Below are 17,843 nucleotides of genomic sequence, written 5' to 3' on the forward strand. Positions count from 1 at the left end.
CGAAAACCCTCCAGTGTGTCTGAACTAAAGCAGTTCTGCAAAGAAGAGTGGGCCAAAATTCAATCACAGCATTGTGAAAGACTGATCTCCAGTTATCGGAAGCGTTTGGTTACAGTTGTTGCTGCTAAAGGGTTGCACAACCAGCTATTAAGTTTAAGGGGGCAGTTAGTTTTTCACATGGGTGATGTGTGTTGGATAACTTTTTTGCTTTAATAAAAAAAAATACATATATTTGAAAACCGTATTTTGTGTTTACTAAGGTTGCCTTTGTTTTATGTTATATCTCGTTTGAAGATCTAAAATAATTTAGTATGAAAAATACACAAAAATAGAAGAAATCAGGAAGGGGGAAAATACTTTTTCACAGCACTGTATATAGCCTATGCCTATATATTTTATATTTTTGTATCAGCCTGATTTGTCATATATTTGAAGCAGTGATGCTCCAATTTGAACATTTTTTGTATCGGTTAACAAAAAAAGTAACTTTTCATCTATAACATCTTTATCAAAGTCACAAGTATAGACAAACAACATGTTTAAGCTAACAACACAAAATATTATAATATTTCATGTCTTTATTAAACACATCCCATTAAACTTTTACAGTGCTGTGGAGAAAGTAAGTGAACCCTTGGATTTAATAACTGGTCAATCCTCCATTGGCAGCAATAAACATCCAAGTGTTTCAGGTAGTGACGGATTAGACCTGCTCAACGTTCAGAAGTTATTTTGGACCATTCTTCCTTACAGAACTGCTTCAGCTCAGCCATATTCTTAGGATGTCTGGTGTGAACTGCTCTCTTGAGATCATTCCACAGCATCTCTATTGGGTTAAGGTCTGGGCTCTGACTGGGTCACTCCAAAACGTGGGCTTCTTTTATGAAGCCATTCTGTAGTGGATTTACTTCAACATTTAGGGTCATTGTCCTGCTGCATCACCCAACTTTTACTGAGCTTCAACTGGCGCACAGCCACCCTGACATTATCCTGTAGGGTATCCTTGTCTTGATAAACTTTGGAATTAATCTTTCCCTTGGTGATGGCAAACGGTCCAGGCCCCGAAGCAGCCCCAAATCATGATGCTCCCTCCACCGTACTTCATCATTGAGATGGTGTTTTCATGTTGGTATGCGATGCCCTTTTTACGCCATATGCTGCGTGTTCTTCCCAAACAATTCAACCTTAGTTTCATCAGTTCACAAAACATTTTCCCAGTAGCGTTGTGGAGTGTCATGGTGGTCTTTGGCAAACTTAAAGTGCACTGCAATGGTTTTGTTGGAAAGCAGCAGCTTCCTTCATTGTGTTCTGCCATGGACACCATGCCTCTTTAATGTTTTCCACATAATAGACTAATGAACAAAGATGCTAACCAGTTCCAATGATTCCTTCAAGTTTTTAGCTATCACTATAGGGATTTTATTTATTTTTTAGCTCATTGAGCATTGTGTGGTGTGCCCTTTGAGTCATAATGGCTGGACGGACACTTCTAGGGAGAGTAGCCACAGTAATAAATTGTCTCCATTTATAGACAATTTGTTTAACTGTGGACAGATGAATATCTAAGTTCTCTGAGATGACTTTGAAACCCTTTCCAGCTTTATGCAAAGCAACAAATCTTGATTGTAGGTCTTCTGAGATCTTTTTTGCGAGGCATGGTCCACATCAGTAGATGCTTCTTTTGAACAGCAAACTCAAATTGTTGCAGTGCATTTTATAAGTCAAAGTAGTTCTAACCCACACCTCCAATCTCGTTACATTAATTGGATGCCAAGTTTGCCACCTCCTGACTTGAATTAGCCTTTGATGACATCCTTAGCTTAGGGGTTCACTTACTTTTCCACAGCACTGTTGATGTTCAATAGACATGAAAGATCGTAATTGTTTGTGTGCTGGCCTATACTTGTGACTTTGAAGATGAGATCACATTTTCTGACCAATTAATGCAGAAAACCAGCTAATTCCAAAGGGTTCACATACTCTTTCTTGCCACTAACTAAATATGATAACATGATGATTGACATGGAAAAAATATTATTTTGTACTTCTAAAACATTTTTGCACTTCTGTTTGTGCAGTTCAAAACAACAGAAATCACATTTTATATGCATGTACTGTATATGATAGAACATTACAAATGATACAATGCATATGTTGGGCAATTCCACGGAAATGTCAACCACATCATGTTTTTAAATTCTGTATTATAGTGGTATAATGGACAATGGATAATGTCATCCAGACCGCTAGAGGGTGCCGCATGCTCACACAGCACTGACTGAAGCGCTGAATGCAGAAACGCAGCCTTTTAAAGTTTAGTAATCACGCAACGCCTTATCGAGATTTCAATCTTAATTCAATCAATCATGCAGCATTAATGGATATCATACCGATGTTTCAGAAGTCAAAGTGTTTTGGATGGTTTACCTCATCATGTATCCTAGATGTAAGTGCTGTTTTCACAACTGTCAGGTCCATTTATGGCAGTTTTTCAGAATTAACATAAGAATAAAAAAAAGTTTCAAAAGTATAGATTTAGAGTATATATTTCCAGTATTAGCTTGAACAGAATTTTTTTTTTTTATCTTCTATCAGTACCGGCCAACATTTCGGTGCATCTGCAATGTCGATAGAGATCTATCTATTATGGACACTTCAATCGTATATGACAAAAGTCAATGAAGGTTAGAGAGGAATTAATCCTGTATGTGTTAAGGAAATATGTGTAGGTCACAAGACTTCAAAAACCCCCCAGAGAAAGGACCATCTGTCAGCGTAAACAAGGAAACAAATGATGAAACCAACAGTGTGAGTGAGTGTGGTCACTTTATAGATTTGAGTACTATCATCAGGTGTAAATGTTTTATATGCGTTAACAGAGAAAGGTTAAAAATGTAAATGATATAAACAGCCTTTCAAGCACATGGCTACATTAATTTAAATCAGTGTTTCTATGGCAACTGCCTATTCTGCACAAACTCCTCCTTAACGACCAAGCTGAATGACTTTGCTCAATTAACATGGTGAGCTCACCCGAAGCTTGTGTGTGATGACTTATTCATTCTATATGATCAATTTTAACCTGATGTTTATCACTCATTCATTCTGACTTTATGAGAGACAGTACAGACATTTTTCTATTCTTTTATTCTGCTTAGAAATAGTGAAATTTAAAAAGAACAATTGAACAAAGTGAGGCATGGTTGTGAACTGGTTTAAACAGCCAATAATTTTAAAAACACATCTTAGGTTGCTACTGACAACCAATTCCCTGCTCATAACAAGAGATATAATTAGCAAAGCTAACGGTCGAGCCAATTAGGAAACAATAGTGGAACAGGACAAGAAAAACACTTACACACACTCAATATGCCATGGATCATGAATCACACAGATTCCACTTTTCCACATCTCATTTAATCTAAAAATGAAATGCTTTCAGAAAATATCCAGTCTGATGATTTGTTAATCATGAAGGATGAGCTGCTCTACTTGTGATGATAAATGATAAGGAGTTGAGCTGGGAAATACAACTAAAATATAATATACATTTTTCAGCTTTTTGAGTATATAGAATACCTCAATATTTGCTTTCAAATTTCATAAAAGATTGGGATTTGGATATTTTTTTCCAATTCAGAGGAACCATAATTTTGACCAAACAGCCATTGTTTGCAAGTAGATTCAATATGTAAGAACTAAAATACAGCAAAAATGTAGTTAACCCTTTAAGCTCTGAGGGTGTTTTTAAAGATTTCCTGTTTAATTACATAGATTGATGCATTGAGTCTCTCAGCCTCTTCAGCCTTGCTGAAATTGAGCCAAAAATGTATTTGAGTCAACTGTATCTGAGAACAGTTTTGTGTTGATACGACAAAGCAATCAAAAGTTAGAGCATTACAAAAATTATTTATCATAGTGTCCAAAAATGTCCCCATGTGTCCAAAAGCCTCACCAAACACATAAAACATAATAATTGTACATAAGAACTAATTACACATGCAAACACAAGACTCGTCTCATTTTAATAATGAGATTTCACTGAATGAGTGCCTTTTGACTCAACGAGTCTGCATCGAGTCTGTGTCATTTATGTGGCGCCATCTCCTGGTGATCATATGTAACATTGTGCTTCATGTGGATTATCTAATGATCTATGCATCTGATTACCTTGTGTGTGAACTTGTTTGAAAGATAATCACCTCCTTTAAGTAATGGTATGTGATATTTTACGTTACGTTTATTTTTTGTGACGTTATAAGTGAAAACGCAGCATACAAGCAACACCAACATAATTGTTAAAGACATATAGCGTACATAGCTATTACTCGCTATATTTTTGTCTATGAGTACAACAAATAGGCTGGATGTATTCTAATCTTTGAGAGCTTTCCAACAAAATATTACACATGGCTATTTGTTCAGTTTTTTACTGACTGCAATAATATGTGCAGTGCAATAATATTTTTAAAACTATCAAAATGGAACATTTCTGATTTGCAAATTTTCAAAGCACTTGTTTATTTTTTGTCATAATGTCTGCATGCATTGGAGTGTAGTGATTCTAAGCTTTAAAACAATACCAATTTTGTATTGGTCAAGATTTTAGTTGTTAATATTTTGAAGAAAAAAAAAAAAAAAATATATATATATATATATATATATATATATATATATATATATATATATATATATATATATATATATATATATATATATATATTGTGGGCCCGCCATCTTCTTTGACTCTTTTCGTTAATTTCACTGAAGTTACATCTGCATCAACGCCAAAGTCAGAACAAGGACTATGGGCAAAAATACCACTGAAAGTGACAAAATGCGCCTAAAATTGAAAATGTGATCAATTCTGTTTTATTTATTACATTCGAAATATTTCTTAATATTGTATTCTAGGCCTAGATATACATATTATAAGATATTATTACACAAATAGAGAATGTATGATAATAAATTGGTTATATTTAAGTATTTGACATTGTTGACATTAGTGAAAATCTTAAATCTTAATTAAACATTACTTGTTTTGCGCTCATAAATCAAATATCTAACCTCCTTGAACTTATTTTTCTGAAAAAATCAAAAGACCTAAGATTTTAATTGTTAACTCAAACTATTAAGTAATAGTTCTATGTACTATAGTACTATGGGTAATACCCATAATGCCTTGCGCTTGAATTAATTATGTTTCCTTGGTCAAAGGGAACATATGTGAGCATTTACTCAGAATCAGAATGAGGTTTATTGCCAAGCGTTCTTGTGTACACAAGGAGTGTTTTTTGTTGATAGGAGAAACAAGTGCACACAGAACATTACAGTGAGACACTGAATATAAAACAAGGTAAGAGTATAAATAGACATACAAATAATAGGACATATAACAGAATGGCGTATGTACATGTGCAAGTGGTAATGTATGTGCAAGGTAGGGGTATGTACAGTTATTTAAACATGTGAATTTACATATGTACATGAGATATGCATTTACATTACTGGACTATGGGGGAGTATGATTTGGTGGCTGAACCAAACCAGACAGTTATAGATGTACACAGAACAGACTCAATGACGGCCGAGTAGAACTGAGTCAACAGCTCCCGTGGCAAGTTGAACTTCCTCAACTGGCGAAGGAAGTACAACCTCTGCTGAGCCTTCACAATGGAGTCTATGTGGGTGTCCCACTTCAGGTCCTGAGAGATGGTAGAGCCCAGGAACCTGAATGACCCCACTGCTGCCACAGTGTTGTTCAGGATGGTGAAATGGGGGAGTGTGGGGGGATTTCTCCTGAAGTCCACTATCATCTCCACTGTTTTGAGTGTGTTCAGCTCAAGGTTGTTGTGACTGCACCAGACATCCAGCTGATCAACCTCCCATCTGTATGCAGACTCGTCACCGTCGTGCATGAGGCCAATGACCGTGGTGTCGTCTGCAAACTTCAGGAGCTTGACAGTGGTGTCCTTTGCAGTGCAGTCATTCGTGTACAGGGGAAGATCAATGGAGAGTGAATGCATCCCTGAGGAGCACCAGTGCTAATAGTGAGGGTCCAGGATGCGAGTTTCCCCACTCTCACTAGCTGCTTCCTCTCTGTCAGAAAGCTGGTGATCCATTGACAGATTGGGGTGGGCACTAGACTTGCCACGATATCATAATTTTTACACCGGAGCAGTTCACGTTCAAACTGACTAACACCGGCATTACCGCTGGTTAGACGCTAAGTGGTACTATGGGGTAATTTTCATGAAGCATTAGCCTAATGCATGCCAGCTTGATTTAAAACTTTGGACTTTTTTTTTTAATTTATTTGAACTAAAAATTCAAATGAAACTGAAAAAAATGAAGTGCAATTAAGATGTGTGTTGTTCAACTATTTGAAGGATGGCTTTTCAACAGTTGTGAAGGGCAACATCTCTTTGACAACGAACCTACTTCATCCATGCATTCTCTCTATCATTGGCTGCTGGTCGGGTATTTCGTTGTCCGGGCAAATACATCACTTATTGTGGGTTGTTGTGGATTTAATGTTGGTGTTTTATTACCTTTCATCCCAGGACCCAGTTTAGCTGCTTCGGAAGGGTAATGACTTTGAATGTGTGTGAATAAATTTGTTTTGTTCCCTCCTAGGGCTGGGCGATTTCCAAGAAATATGTTCACAATATTTGTATTAATATATTACATATATATATATATATATCTCACAATATGCAATTACATCGTCAGCCCCTCAGCTGAGGGATCGGTGAATATTCTTACTTTAGTGATTTTGCATTGAAATTAAAATTCATTTATTAAAAAAATTAAACTTAAACGAAAGACATATCTAAATTCACATTGCACTTCAAACGAAACTAAAAAGCAATAAAAAAAAATAACAAAAAAAAATAACAAAAAAAATCACATAACCACCTTTCCATTTACCGTCACTTAAGTATCCATCTATGACAACAGGCGGAAAATTACTAATACAAATTAAGATCTAAAAACAATTATAAATGTAAACATAATAATTATAATGATGATAATAATCACTGAAATATAACCAATATAAAATGGTTCGAGGTGAACGTGTTTTTGTATTATTTTATGATTTAATCACAGAGCTGAGGAAGTTCAACCTGCCACAGATTCTGATTCTGATGTATAGGCTAAATATAAAGTGACCCTGCAGAGCTGCATTCACAATGAACTGCTCTGTGGAAATAAAGTGAACTGAACTCAGAGCACCTCCTGAGCTGAGATGGTCTGAGGTTATTTGCAGCATTCTCATAGACGATACTATTCATGCAAAAAAATTTCAGAAGACTGAAACAAAGAGAGTGAGAACCCTTTACATATGCGTGTTCCACGAGACTGCACGCCTCCGAACAAACAGGGCATCAGACGTGCATAGATGGCTTTTCCGTCATCTGTTCTTAAAAATATAATAAAAGTGTGTTTATTCAACCGCGTGTCTGCGTGTCTGTCTAACAGCATTTCTTGTGTCATTCCGAATCCGAGATGTTTCACAGTTACCCACAATGTACAATATATTCGCTACCTGTAATTGAAAGTTTTCTATCAGTGCGCCTACTTTGCTGCCTGTGTAATTTGGTACGTTGGTAAAGAACATCTGGCTTTCAATGCGTTATTTTGGATTATTTATCATGGGTAGCAAACTCTTCATTAGGCAACTATTCTTTATTTAAGGCTATTCTATTTGTTAGGCTATTGTATTGATATTGGAACTTCTATTCATAATGTTTCCCCCTTTTACCCGGTATAACATTTTACACTGGTGTTGTCTCTTGTACAGAGTAAAACCTGTAAAACCGTACACTGTGGCAACCCTAGTGGGCACAGAGAGCTGGGTCATGACTTTTGGTTCCGTTAACGGTTCTCCAGCATGCAATTTTCCGCCAATGTGGCTGGAACATCGTCCTCAATTACTCTGACAGTGTTTCCAACGCATCTCTGAAGAGTGCTGCCCTTTACTGACTCTACAGTGTAAAAACACACATTTCTACCAGTGTATTTAATTCCCAAAAGAACGAGTCTCAAGCCTGCTCTTTTTACAGCATGAAACATATGCGCTTCCGGTACATTTCGATTCCCAAAATAATTATTCAAAGGAGCCAGTTCTTTTGAATCAGCAGCGCAAAACATATGGTGCTTCCGGTATTGTCCGATCACGAAAGAACCATTCTAATGAGCCAGTTCTTTTGAATATACAGCGCGAAACATACAGCACTTCCAGTATACAAGTAATCTTATACTGATGTGCAAGTTATGAATGTCCAACTCAAAATTAAATAAGAACTGATGAAGTCTCACAAGCCTGAAGTACAACATTAGGCTACAAAACACAGTCTAAACTGTCTCTGGGAACTGTTACTGTTTATTTAATGATGACCTGTGTCTCTACTAAATCAAGCAGTGCAGTTACTGACTGGATGTTCATATGACAATGTATAATTAAAGATGCACAAGTTTTGTTGTAATAAGTGGAATTTTATAAAATAATAAATGAATTAATGAAATATGCCATCACATTTTGTGTTGGTTTGGATTTCTTTATTTAAAATAGAGTAAGGATCTATTATTGGATTGTATTTGTGTCTCTAAAAAGTCTGCAAACACATCTTTTACAAGAACTGTATTAAATTTATTTCTGATTTGTTATATCTGCTCTGTACAAATCTGAAATGATCTTATTATTTGGTAACAGACAGCAGAGGGTAGTAAATGCAATAAGAATTGCATTTCTCATTACTAAATAATTCTTTAAAAAATTTTTAAAAAGTACTAAAAGAATTATTGGAATCGTTACTGGAACTGTTAAGGAAATGGAATCGTTAAGTGGAATCGGAATTGGAACTGGAATAGTAAAATTCCTTACAATTTTCAACCCTAACTAGGAGAAATCAATAAATCACAGAGAGATGTGTCTTCAGAGAGAAGATTAATTCTAATGACGGTGTATAATGACCTAAACCTGTAAATCAATCTGAACGGTTTCGTGTCTAACTGACATGAATATTTCCATATTTCTTTGGGGTTTTATTCTGTTTAGATCTTTGAGTATTCCTGCAGTCATACAGTGCATCCGGAAAGTATTCACAGCGCTTCACTTTTTCCACATTTTGTTATGTTACAGCCTTATTCCAAAATGGATTAAATTCATTATTGTCCTCAAAATTCTACAAACAATACCCCATAATGACAACGTGAAAGAAGTTTGTTTGAAATCTTTGCAAATTTATTAAAAATAAAAAAATGAAAAAAGTCACATGTACATAAGTATTCACAGCCTTTGCTCAATACTTTGTTGAAGCACCTTTGGCACCAATTACAGCCTCAAGTCTTTTTGAGTATGATGCTACAAGCTTGGCACACCTATTTTTGGGCAGTTTCCCCATTCTTCTTTGCAGGACCTCTCAAGCTCCATCAGGTTGGATGGGGAGTGTTGGTGCACAGCCATTTTCAGATCTCTCCAGAGATGTTCAATCGGGTTCAAGTCTGGGCTCTGGCTGGGCCACTCAAGGACATTCACAGAGTTGTCCCGGAGCCACTCCTTTGTTATCTTGGCTGTGTTCTTAGGGTCGTTGTCCTGTTGGAAGATGAACCTTCGCCCCAGTCTGAGGTCCAGAGCGCTCTGGAGCAGGTTTTCATCAAGGATGTCTCTGTACATTGCTGCATTCATCTTTCCCTCGATCCTGACTAGTCTCCCAGTTCCTGCCTCTGAAAAACATCCCCACAGCATGATGCTGCCACCACCATGCTTCACTGTTGGGATGGTATTGGCCAGGTGATGAGCGGTGGCTGGTTTCCTCCAGACATGATGCTTGCCATTCAGGCCAAAGAGTTCAATCTTTGTTTCTCATGGTCTGAGAGTCCTTCAGGTGCCTTCTGGCAAACTCCAGGCGGGCTGTCATGTGCCTTTTACTGAGGAGTGGCTTCCGTCTGGCCACTCTACCATACAGGCCTGACTGGTGGAGTGCTGCAGAGATGGTTGTTCTTCTGGAAGATTCTCCTCTCTCCACAGAGAAATGCTGGAGCTCTGTCAGAGTGACCATCGGGTTCTTGGTCACCTCCCTGACTAAGGACCTTCTCCCCCGATCGCTTAGTTTGGCCAGGTGGCCAGCTCCAAGAAGAGTCCTTGTGGTTCCAAACTTCTTCCATTTACGGATGATGGAGGCCACTGTGCTCATTGGGACCTTCAATGCTGCAGAAATTTTTCTGTATCCTTCCCCAGATCTGCGCCTCGATACAATCCTGTCTCAGAGGTCTACAGACAATTCCTTGGACTTCATGGCTTGGTTTGTGCTCTGACATGCACTATTAACTGTGGGACCTTATATAGACAGGTGTGTGCCTTTCCAAATCATATCCAATCAACTGAATTTATCACAGGTGGACTCCAATCAAGTTGTAGAAACATCTCAAGGATGAACAGTGGAAACAGGATGCACCTGAGCTCAATTTTGAGTGTCATGGCAAAGGCTGTGAATACTTATGTACATGTGATTTTTTTTTCATTTTTTATTTTTAATAAATTTGCAAAGATTTCAAACAAACTTCTTTCACGTTGTCATTATGGGGTATTTTTTGTAGAATTTTGAGGAAAATAATGAATTTAATCCATTTTGGAATAAGGCTGTAACATAACAAAATGTGGAAAAAGTGAAGCGCTGTGAATACTTTCTGGATGCACTGTAAACTGCTCTCTCTGTGCTGTCCTCTGCAGACAGTGACCAAACAACCGGCAACAACGCCTGACCATCACACTGCCCAGAACAATACACAATAAACACACATACAATGAGCTTTGTGTGCGTCTGCTGTGGACCAACAAGAGAGAAAGAACAAGTCTGACGGAGAGAAAGAGACATCTAGAGATGGGAGTTCTTGCGTGTCTTTTATTGCTTTGGTGCGGACTCGAGTCAGTTTGACATCTAGGGTTGGAAATCAAGTAGAGGTTCTTGTTCAGAACAGAATGATTTTCATGACTTTTGGTTCCATTAACGGTTCTGGTCATAGAATCATAAGAACAGACTCATTATATTATTTGTTTGGGAATCGAAATATACTGATCGCTCTTGTCATACTGTATATTTAAAAGAAGTGGCTCATGAGAGTCATTTATTTGGGAACTGTGGATGGAGTACCACACCAAAATACTCTTGACAGTTTCCTGCAGCGCTATTCAGTGACAGCGCCCTGTTACTTAACCAACAGCATGAAACACACAAACATTTTGTAACATTTTCTAAACTAGAGTGAGCACGAGAGAATCGTTAATGCAATAAAAAAAAATAACTAGATGCAGTGCAACAAACAAAACTTAACTTTGGTGTCTCGAGGCTCTTTTTTTTTTTTTTTTTTTTTTAAGTTCTTTTAACTTGACACAACGTCTTAAAAACGCTTTGGCCAAGAAGCTGAAAAAGCAGAGGTACACTGCAATGGCAAAGACGACCATCTAGCACATTTTTACATAGTAAAACTATTCCAAAACTGTGCAGACGGACACAAAAAAATAAAAAACAAAAAACAGCCCCTAAAACTTTGCCACGTAATCACGCAACTATTCTTCTATTCAACAGATTATTCAAAAGGAATATTCCAGTTTCAATACAAGTCAAGCTCAATCAACAGCATTTGTGGCATAATGCTGATTACCACTAAAAATAATTTAGACATCCCTCCTTTTTAGAAAAAGCAAAAAATGAAGTTACAGTGAGACACTTACAATGGAAATGAATGGGGCCAGTTTTTGGAGTGTTTAAAAGGCTGAAATGTGAACCTTACAATCTTATAAACACACTTGCTTTAGTTCTTCAGTTAAAACTCATGTATTATTTGCAGGGGTATAACGGTTTATCGTGGCATGATACATCACGGTTTAAAAATATGACGATGTGCATCATGAAGATTATTAAGAAAAATTATTTTAGCATCTGTTCTTCGCACAACGCCCTATGCAGCCTTGTGCTAAAATACTAAAAAATAAATAATAATAATAATAATAATTCACATCAATCTACACTCAATACCCCATAATGACAAAGCAAAAACCAGATTTTGCACATTTATTAAAAAGAAAAACTGAAGTGTCACATTGACACAAGTATTCAGACCCTTTGCTATGACACTTGACATTTAGCTCAGGTGCATCCCATTTCTCTGGATCATCTTTGAGATGTTTCTACACTTTGATTGGAGTCCACCTGTGGCAAATTCAATTGATTGGACATGATTTGGAAAGGCACACACCTGTCTATATAAGGTCTCACAGCTGAAAATGCATATCAGAGCAAAAACCAAGCCATGAGGTCAAAGGAACTGCCTGCAGAGCTCAGAGACAGGATTGTGTCAAGGCACAGATCTGGGGAAGGCTACAAAATAATTAGGCTGCCTTGAAAGTTCCCAAGAGCACAGTGGCCTCCATAATTTTTAAATGGAAGAAGTTTGGAACAACCAGGACTCTTCCTAGAGCTGTCCGCCCGGCCAAACTGAGCCATCGGTGGAGAAGGGCCTTAGTAAGTGAGGTGACCAAGAACCCGATGGTCACTCTGGTTGAGCTCCAGAGATCATGTGTGAAGATGGGAGAAACTTGTAGAAGGACAACCATCACTGCAACACTCCACCGATCTGGGCTTTATGGCAGAGTGGCCAGATGGAAGCCACTCCTCAGTGCAAGACACATAAAAAAAACACCTAAAGGACTCTCAGACTGTGAGAAACAAGATTCTCTGATCTGATGAAATGAAGATTGATCTGTTTGGCCTCAATTCCAAGCGTAATGTCTGGAGGAAACCAGACACCACTCATCACCTGCGCAATACCATCCCAATGTTCAATGTGACATTTCAGTTTTTTATTTTTAATACATTTGCAAAGTTATCAAAAAACTGGTTTTTGCTTTGTCATTAGGGGGTATGGAGTGTAGATTGTTGTGAAAAAAAATGAAGGAGTCTGAATACTTTCTGAAAGCACTGTAATTCCGTATTTTCAGTTATCAGAATTATTAGCTAATATTTTCATTTGCTGTCACCATTGCCATGTTCTGGGCTGATATTTAGTCCCAGTACATCTCTGTTGGATCATTTAGCACTTTTTAATAATAATTAAAAAAAAAAACTTTCAATCTTAACTTTTCCTGAATCAGGTTTAAAGAATCTTAAACCGAACCACGAGTTCAGTATCATGAATCGAACTGAATCATGAGATGAGTGAATCATTACACCCCTAATTATTTGAGCTGTAAAGTTGTTTATATAGTAATTTTAAGGTCGTTTTTGAGTATTAAGGTTTACGGCACAATGGCATCATGGCAAGGAAGTTGTAAAATTGGATATAACTTTACACAGAAAAGGTTAGTAAGTGATTTAATTACACTAAAATCATTAACACACATAATGTTCGTGGCTAAACTTTTGAAATAATGAGTATTTTAACATTTACTGATTTGCCCCATTCACTTTTTCTATTGTAAGTGTCTTACTGTAACACAGATTTTAGCTTTTGTTTTTTGTTTTTTTAAGAAAAGGAGAACTCAATCTAGCTCAATCTGATTTTTTTTTTTTTTTACTGAGTTGTTTACATTAAGGTTTTTCCATTCTGACTGAGCTATCAGTCAAATTATTAACAGATTTTTAAACTGCATGTAAACGTAGCAACAGACATTGGTTCAGTCACCTGTATCGAGCCCAGACAAACCCTGGCAACCACTCCATCATTCCTCTATTCCTCATATCAACACCAGCCTGCATGGCAAACCATCATCTATGCAACTCATGCAATCATGACTTTCATCAGCCACCTTTGATTACAATTCATTCCTAGTGTCAGGCCAAATCCATCCATCGATCTTTCATTCCACAGGTCACAGATAACACCTGCTTCAGTCAGGTTTCATGTCATTTTAAACAGTTAAACAGAGCAGCTGCATTTTAGCATCATTACAGAGACAACTAGCCTCCGGAAATGCAAGAGAGTGCATCCAGCAGAGTCATTCACAAAGGAAAACGAGACATGATAGCACTTAACTCCATCAGAAGAGAGAGAGATAGAGAGAGAGAGGAGGAAATATGAAATGCAGAGATGGAAAAATATTAGTTTCATGTCTCTCTCTCTCTGTATTGCCAATTGAAAAGTCTGTCCAGAGAACAACACGATCTGCAAACAAAAAACGACACGACTAATCTATCGTTACTTTCATCTGCATTAACAGTTCTGTTACAAGCTCAGATTACAGTTAATTTTAACCTCTTATATTCAGAAATTACCCTGTTTTATTACAGATCTGTCAATTAAAAACACATTCTTGAGAAGTTAAAGTCATGAGTTAAGCTCTATCGACAGCATCCGTGGGGACCTGATGTAAATTACCGCAGAAAATAACCTAGACTCTTCTCTTAATTTGTTTAAAGTCATGCATTTACAATTGACATCTATGGGGCAAGACCTCGGAAGGTTTAAAGATTAGCAAGCTATTTTATCACACCAGTCTTATGTTACTATGTATAATGTTTATGTCTCCTGGCTATACATTAAAAACACTGGGGCCTGGGTAGCTTAGCGAGTATTGACGCTGACTACCACCCCTGGAGTCGCGAGTTCGAATCCAGGGTGTGCTGAGTGACTCCAGCCAGGTCTCCTAAGCAACCAAATTAGTGGTCGCGATTAGTGGTTCTCACTCTCAGTGGGGCGCATGGTAAATTGTGCGTGGATTGTGAAGATTAGCATGAGCCTCCTGTGCTGTGAGTCTCCGCGGTGTCATGCACAGCGAGCCCCGTGATAAGATGTGTGAATTGACTCAGAAGTGGAGGCAACTGAGAATTGTCCTCCGCCACCCGGATTGAGGTGAGTAACTGCGTCACCACGAGGACCTATTAAGTAGTGGGAATTGGGCATTCCAAATTGGGAGAAAAGGGGATAAAATTAAAAAAAACATTAAAAACCACTGTGCATTTTCACCTGGTTACAGTGAGGCACTTACAATGGAAGTGAATGGGGCCAGTCCATAAACATTAAAATACACACCGTTTAAAACGTATAGCCACAGCGGGCCTGGGTAGCTCAGTGGAAAAGATGCTGGCTACCACCCCTGGAGTTCACTAGTTTGAATCCCAGGGTGTGCTGAGTGACTCCAGCCAGGTCTCCTAAGCAACCAAATTGGCCCGATTGCTAGGGAGGGTAGAGTCACATGGGGTAACCTCCTCGTGATCGCTATAATGTGGTTCGTTCTCGGTGGGGCACGTGGTGAGTTGAGCGTGGTTGCCGCGGTGGATGGCGTGAAGCCTCCACACGCACTATGTCTCCGTGGCACCGCGCTCAACAAGCCACGTGATAAGATGCGCGGATTGACGATCTCAGACGCGGAGGCAACTGGGATTCGTCCTCCACCACCCGGACTGAGGCGAATCACTACGTGACCATTCCAAATTGGGAGAAAAAAAATGTGTAGCCACAAGACGTAAACATTATACATGTTAACATGATTTTAATGTGATAAAATCACTTACTAACCTTATCTGTGTAAAGTTATATCTGATTGCAAATGGGGCCAGTCCATAAATGTTAAAATATGCATTGTTTCAAATGTAATGCCACAAGATGGAAACAAGATTTTAGTGTGATAAAATTGCTAAATAACCTTATCCGTATAAAGTTATATCCAATAATACAACTTCATTGCCACGACAACAACACCAGTAAACCCTATAAGCGATTTTATCCCACTTAAATTGTGTAGAACAGAGATCAGTCACACTAAAATCATGTCGACATGTATAATGTTTACGTCTTGTCGCTATACTTTTGAAACAGTGTGTATTTTTTTTTCTTTTTATCCCCTTTTCTCCCAATTTGGAATGCCCAATTCCCACTGCTTAGTAGGTCCTCGTGGTGGCGCGGTTACTCACCTCAATCCGGGTGGTGGAGGACAAGTCTCAGTTGCCTCCGCGTCTGAGACCGTCAATCCATGCATCTTATCACATGGTTCGCTGTGTACGACACCGTGGAGACTCGCAGCATGTGGAGACTCATGCTACTCTCCGCGATCCACGCACAACTTATCACGCACCCCACTGAGAGCGAGAACCACTAATCGCGACCACTAGGAGGTTACCCCATGTGACTCTACCCTCCCTAGCAACCGGGCCAATTTGGTTGCTTAGGAGACCTGGCTGGAGTCACTCAGCACGCCCTGGATTCGAACTCATGACTCCAGGGGTGGTAGTCAGTGTCAATACTCCACCCAGGCCCCCTGAAACAGTGTGTATTTTAAGGTTTACTTCCATTGTAAGTGCCTCAGTGTAACCCAGATTTTTGATTGTTTTAAATAAACCAGGGATGAGTTGAAAATATTTTCAGTGGTAATCAACATTATGCCACCAGTGCCAAGAAGTGAGATTAATTGTACTGCATTGAACCTGGAACATTCTTTTGATTCTATTGCCATGCCTTGTCTCATAGACTTCCATTATGAGAGCATTATTGTACACAACCCGAGAGAAATATAATGACATTATATTTGCTTTGAATGAGATCAAAACCCAGAATAATTGTAAAGAAACAAGTCTGTTTTTGGCCTGACAGCAGCTGTCCAGGACAGAGATGAGAAACCCTCCATCAGGCAGAGGTCAGACGAATGAGACGCCACTGTCCTCTCTTCTCATTCTATCCTCTTCCTCACAGAGGGATCAATATCTTCCTCTTTCTCTAATCTAATGATGATCATGAGTCTCGTCTTTGTAACCTGACCATAAGTGAGCAGCTGCAACAAATCACCTCCCAAAATATCACAAGAGTCAAATGGTAGAGAAACCATTTCCAATTTTACACTAATGTTGCCAAATAACAGAAACGACATGGGTGAACCATGACACCTGTTAAGAACATGCGTGTCAAGTTTCACCCAAAAATTGAAATGACGAAATAAAACTGTACTGCATTATAATATTATAATACAAATGATTATTTACTCATTTGTCATAAAGATATATAATGTCAAAATGTGCAAAAAGTTTTAAAGTTTATAAAAAATTAGCATCATTGTGGTTATACAATTAAAATATAATTTCTAGGGAGTCAAATATGACTTTGACACGTTTTCGGGACATTCACCTACAGGAACAACAATATTCAACATTCAAAATAACAACAATGACAATACAATAAACAAGTATTATTTGTATTGGCCAGCAGTATCAAGCTCAAACACATGCATCTAAACTCAGTTCTCATCTGTAATATTCTAAACGTTCTCTAAGAGCAAATGGACACAAAATAGTACATTTAATCAATGAGTAATAAATAAATAAATATGAATATATTTTACCTTCTCCACGTTTTCCACGGTGAAGTCTGCTGCTGTGTCCGGATCCATCTCTGTTATTGATATGTAACACAACTCCCCTCTCTCTCTTGAACTCAATGTATCACCTCCTCTCCTATAAAACTTTAAATTAATATAAAAATAAAAGCTGATAAATCGCGGTGCGGTGACTTCGGTTCGGTTCGTCCCGGCGCGCGATCAGGCCGGTGCGCGCGAGCTCATGTCTTTCATTCTCATATTACACACATGTTAAAAACTGTATTTAATATCACTGATGGTCGATCCACGTAAACATATGTCACATATATGAGTCCACTGGAATCTGTCCAGTCCTGTCCCGGTGTTTCGGAGTTCGTGTGCTCACCCACTACCGCTCGTGTCGGTTTGACGGACTGAAGCGAGAAATCGACTGTTCGACACACTCGGCGAGTGTCCAACCCATTGCCTTAATAAAAAGCACAAATTCCCTAAAAAACAAATGTATTGTCATTTTACATTGTAATGTGTAGAT

General features: G+C 38.2%; 1 protein-coding gene across 2 annotated transcripts in view; it reads right to left on the reverse strand.

Moving 5' to 3' along the window:
- LOC127409608 (importin-13-like) overlaps positions 1-17,713 on the reverse strand; it is a 75,123-nt gene extending 57,410 nt beyond the window's left edge. For both annotated transcript variants that reach the window (XR_007892020.1, XM_051644288.1), the window contains exon 1: positions 17,336-17,713. Coding sequence is in view for 1 of the 2 variants with exons in the window: in XM_051644288.1 (XP_051500248.1) it covers positions 17,336-17,383 (48 nt within the window). In the remaining variant the exon portion in view is untranslated. The remainder of the gene's footprint in view (positions 1-17,335) is intronic.
- Positions 17,714-17,843: the final 130 nt, after the last annotated feature.

This window comes from Myxocyprinus asiaticus, chromosome 19 (genome assembly GCF_019703515.2).
Source record: "Myxocyprinus asiaticus isolate MX2 ecotype Aquarium Trade chromosome 19, UBuf_Myxa_2, whole genome shotgun sequence".
In the NCBI taxonomy this organism is placed as follows: Eukaryota; Metazoa; Chordata; class Actinopteri; order Cypriniformes; family Catostomidae; genus Myxocyprinus; species Myxocyprinus asiaticus.